At 28.8% G+C, this 4,585-nt stretch overlaps 4 protein-coding genes across 4 annotated transcripts; 1 reads left to right on the forward strand and 3 right to left on the reverse strand.

Moving 5' to 3' along the window:
- Positions 1 to 360: 360 nt before the first annotated feature.
- Positions 361 to 1,728, reverse strand: Chro.60490 (hypothetical protein). The annotated part of the gene is made up of 1 exon (XM_661152.1): positions 361 to 1,728. The coding sequence occupies one exon, from the start codon at positions 1,726 to 1,728 to the stop codon at positions 361 to 363; it is 1,368 nt and encodes a 455-aa protein (XP_666244.1).
- Positions 1,729 to 2,235: 507 nt separating this feature from the next.
- On the reverse strand, positions 2,236 to 3,039 carry Chro.60489 (ATP binding protein). Its single annotated transcript, XM_661153.1, has 1 exon — positions 2,236 to 3,039. The coding sequence occupies one exon, from the start codon at positions 3,037 to 3,039 to the stop codon at positions 2,236 to 2,238; it is 804 nt and encodes a 267-aa protein (XP_666245.1).
- Positions 3,040 to 3,303: 264 nt separating this feature from the next.
- Positions 3,304 to 4,035, forward strand: Chro.60488 (nuclear move domain protein). Its single annotated transcript, XM_661154.1, has 1 exon — positions 3,304 to 4,035. The coding sequence occupies one exon, from the start codon at positions 3,304 to 3,306 to the stop codon at positions 4,033 to 4,035; it is 732 nt and encodes a 243-aa protein (XP_666246.1).
- Positions 4,036 to 4,125: 90 nt separating this feature from the next.
- On the reverse strand, positions 4,126 to 4,545 carry Chro.60487 (hypothetical protein). The annotated part of the gene is made up of 1 exon (XM_661155.1): positions 4,126 to 4,545. One exon carries the CDS (start codon positions 4,543 to 4,545, stop codon positions 4,126 to 4,128), a length of 420 nt encoding a protein of 139 aa, XP_666247.1.
- Positions 4,546 to 4,585: the final 40 nt, after the last annotated feature.

Consider the following 4,585-nt stretch of genomic DNA (forward strand, 5'->3'; position numbering starts at 1 on the left):
TTTTCTTATTATTAATGGCCTCCTGGTCTTTCTTATACTCACAGGCCCAGAGGGGTGTCTTAGGCCATGTTGACCGCCAAAACTAACTTTTCACCCTCCCTTATAAATTATCAAAGGATTACTTCACTTCTCGTATGAAGAGGAAAAAAGAGTTTTTACAGAATGGAATAGAACAAATTCATTGATATACATGGAAGATCCTAATTATTAAACTAAAGCGTTAATTTTTCTAACTTCTAAAAAATACGAGCAATTTTAGGCGGGAAAATTTAAATAGTGCATGTAGAGTTGAAGATGTAAATATTAGTTTGTTATTTGTTTAGAATTATAATAAAAGAAATCTAAGACGAATAGATTTGATTAGTTAGTATTAAGTGCAACTTCGATGTCATCAAAAAGCTTATTTTCGTCAATATCTTCAAAAGTTGGTGTTGAAGTATAATAGGAACTAGAATTAGCAAGTTCATTAAATTTGGAGGTATAATTAAATTTGGACATTAACTTTGGAATATCGTCGAGATAAATAGCTTCTTTGCAAGGAATTGAAAAGTTGCTCAAGGGTGTATTCGTTATTAACTTGTTACTATTTGCAGTGAGTGGAGCATTAGGAATTGAGTCAAGAACATGCATAAACTTTTCTTCAAATTTTTGTAAGAAAAGCTTAAAAATTTTATCATCATACTTGGAATGTATTTTCTTAAGTTTATCTTGAACAAAGTCCTTATTATATTTTGGGTTTGGCGGGAAAGCTACAGATTTACATTGAACAACAACTTCGACTTTAACATTGTCCATTTTGCAGTTTGGAGTTGAACTTTGGGAATTAATGAGCTGAAATATAATTAATAACCTTTCATGAATAATTTTTGGATTAACAATAATTTCTTGATTTCTTAAACTAACGGGTACCCATTCTTGTTGTTCAGGACTAAATAGGAACTTGGGAGGTGAGTCGTACGAAGTGATATTAAATTCTTGGTGAAGATTAACCTTCTCAAGAGAATCTACTCTAACCTTGACATCATCATGCCTAAAAACTATCAATGAATTTAAATCATAATCATTTTCTATTTCTTTAAATGGACGTAAATTCTTATATAGAGTATTTCCAGTGTGTTTATTCACAAAATGAAGTAAAAGACGTGTACAATTTTGGTCACCATGTAGTGTATAAGTAAAACTAAGCTTATAATGTTCATAATCATCATTTTCATCTCTGTATATTTTACAATTATCTTTAATACTTCCATGTGAAAAATTTTCCCATGTAAATTCTGGTTCAAAAATACGAGCCAATAGATTATTTCTATAGCTTCTACTGGTTAAAAAGTCAGATTTCCCAAAGAATAAACTTCTATAATCTCCAAAAACTGAAGTTTCTAGTCCATGAACTAGTTTAGTCTTGTTATTGTTTGAATCATTTATTGCTCCTTGCAAAATGCAATCTCCTTCTTGAATTTTGGATTTGTTGCAGCTACTACATGTAAAAGACTTGAAACCTTCTACATTTACATTCTTCGTAGAATCACAACCACATAATCTACAAATTTCAGAATGATTATTATAATTTGGTATTCTAAGCCCTGTTGAAAATATTGATTCTTTTAATTGTAAGTTTTCTTTAAAATCAATGCCTTTATCCACTTGAGTACTATTGGATAAGCTCAAAATTATTAATAATATTGGGCCAGAACATAACTTTCTTAAAAAATTTCTATGTTTATTCATGAGGTCTCATTATTCAATTCACAATCTTTTCTATAATTTCTTTAACTCACCTAATCTTTCTCTTTAATAATTATCCACTGAAAAAAAAATTATATTTTGATTTATTATTAACTTCCTATTTAACCATAGGTACCGTTATCAATATTTTGACACGTATGGCGCCATGTGGATTTGGCGGGAAATGTCATATCAAATAATAAAATTAAAAAGATTTCCATGTTAGATGTGGGATTGAGAAGTTTTTTTTTTTTTTTTTTTAAATGAAATTGATGAATATGAAGTTTTTGGCTATAAAAAGTCTAAATCATAGCATAATTTTAAAAATAGTGTCTGCAAAAATAATATAGTAAAAAGTTAAACAACTAAGGAAAAACGTAAATAGAAGAATTAATAATACTAAAAAGTTGAATAATCAAAAAATGGCTTTTTAGATTAACTAAATTTGGAAGTCAAAATAAGAAAATTAATACTTCTTATTTAAATAAGAGTATGTTTTTAATAAGAAATCTAATATTCATCACCATTAATATCAAAGTTCATGGTTGGATCTTGCTCTTCGTGAAATTGAAGATTCATATCGATACTTAATAGTACATTTGATACAGAATCCTCATCATCAGGCTTTAGAGGAACATAAGAAACAATGCTATAATCTTCAAGAAGATTGGCTAGAGCAACATTTAAAGGCATTATATGACTTGGAGTCACTTTTTCAAGATCACTAATTAGAGTAAGAGAATCCTTTTGAAGGAAACTAGAAACAAGATTCTCATCCTGGACTATATCACATTTTGTAATGACATTTACATGTGGTATTTCAAGTTGTATCATTGTACTTAATGCTGAGACAGATCCTGCTACAAACTTACTTGCATCTGTAAGAAACCCAACATCTAAACAATAAACACCACAAATCCTGAAATCCCATCTTTGCAATGCTGTTACTAGAATTCTCATTACTGGTAGATGAGTAAATAGTTCGATTTGTCCAGGACAATCAAACAGTACATAGTCATTATCACCAAAATTCTTATTTAGTTGTTCTTCTAGCCAGTCCAAATTCTCTATAAAGTATTCCATAGCAAATACTTGGCCTCCATTTGGACCTAGATGAATCTCTTCCATAACATCATTCAATGAAATTAAATCTCGTATATCTAATTGAGATACGTAGTTAAAGTGTTCTGCAGCTGGATCCAGGTTAACTACATGGCATGTTCTACCAATAACTTCACAATGTTTTTGAATGGTAGAACAGTATGTTGATTTTCCTGATCCTGCTGGACCTACCACAAGTTGAGCGAATCTCATAGCTATTTAAAGACTAATTAGTCTTATTAAATTCTAAAATAGCAAGAAGAAAAAAAAGTAAGATCTCTTGATAGATTTCTTCCCTCAACCTTTACTAAAAATATTAGAATTTATACTCATTCAATCCTCCCAAACTCTCTTTTTCCACTTTTTTTTCAACTTTACTTTTCTGTTACCCTTATTTATAGTCAGATTGGTATTGGCGCCAAAGTCATGCGACTTTCTGGCGCCATGAACAGCTGACAAATTATAGAATACCGAAGGATGTCAGGGGTTGACTATTCAAAATGGGATAAAATAGAAATAAGCAGTGACGAAGAGTCAGAAAAGTTTGGTTCAAGGTGTAATGTGACTAGATTTGACTCTCCTCACTCAATTACTATTGGAGGTCATATAGAAAGTGAAGAAGATAATAAGGTAAACTCTAATGTAATAGTGGACGAATTAAAAAAAATAGAACCTGGACACGTATCAAGGGAGAAGATATCATCTTTAAATGATTACGTGTTTGGGGGGAAATCTAAGAATGGAAAAAATTATTATTGGACTCAGACAGAAAATGATTTGACAATAGTTATAGAAATTAGTCCAGAAATGCAAAGTAAAGATTTCAAAATAAATGTAACGGAGAACAATATTACAATAATGTATGGATTAGAGACAATACTATTTGAGAAATTTGAATATGAAGTAAAATATGATGATAATACAATATTTTGGTCAATTAAAGATGTAGAATCGTTTGATAAAGTTCAAAACAAGAGAATAATTAATAAAATGTTAGTATTAGAATTAGAAAAGAAAGAATTGAATACAAGTATTAGATTGTGGTGGAAAAGAATTTTTAAAGGGGGTATCGAAACAGATATTTCAAAATTTAATAGGTTCACATCATCTAATAAAGAAGAAAGAAATAAAAAATTTCTTCAAGCTTGGGAAAAAGCACATGATGAATTCAGAAATAAGATACAAAATAGACAGAAATTTATTATTTAATATATTATTATTAAAATAATGATAATAGATATGATGATCTTTCTTGATTAATATAGATATTACTTTATAATGTTTATCAAATCTTAAAAGTCATTCTTGGACGGTATTTTTTATTTTTTGTTTCAAAGAATTATACCATTCTAAAAGATTGTTATTTGATGAAGATTCTATTGATGTATTTGAGATGATCATAAACAAAGCATTATTAAGAGACACAATTTCATTACCAACAGGTACCTCATTATTGTTTTGTTTATGATCTTGAATATTTTCTTCAGTTTGTAATTTTTTTTGAGTATTAGAATTATCCAATTCAGGATTTTTATGATATAGTAAAAGTATCTCAAATATATTCAAAATATATTTAGAATCAACATATAATTGTAAGCATCCTTGCTTACTTAAGTATTCAATTTCAAATATTTGACGTCTATATGTATCTTCAACAATATATGATACCTTTTTAACAAGTTCTGGAATGAGATTTTCAGATTCTATTTGATTTTGCATCTCTGGATTATTATTACATGTAGATTCTAAAGTTACAACA

The sequence above is a fragment of the Cryptosporidium hominis genome, assembly GCF_000006425.1.
Source record: "Cryptosporidium hominis TU502 chromosome 6 CHRO016158, whole genome shotgun sequence".
NCBI lineage: Eukaryota > Apicomplexa > Conoidasida > Eucoccidiorida > Cryptosporidiidae > Cryptosporidium > Cryptosporidium hominis.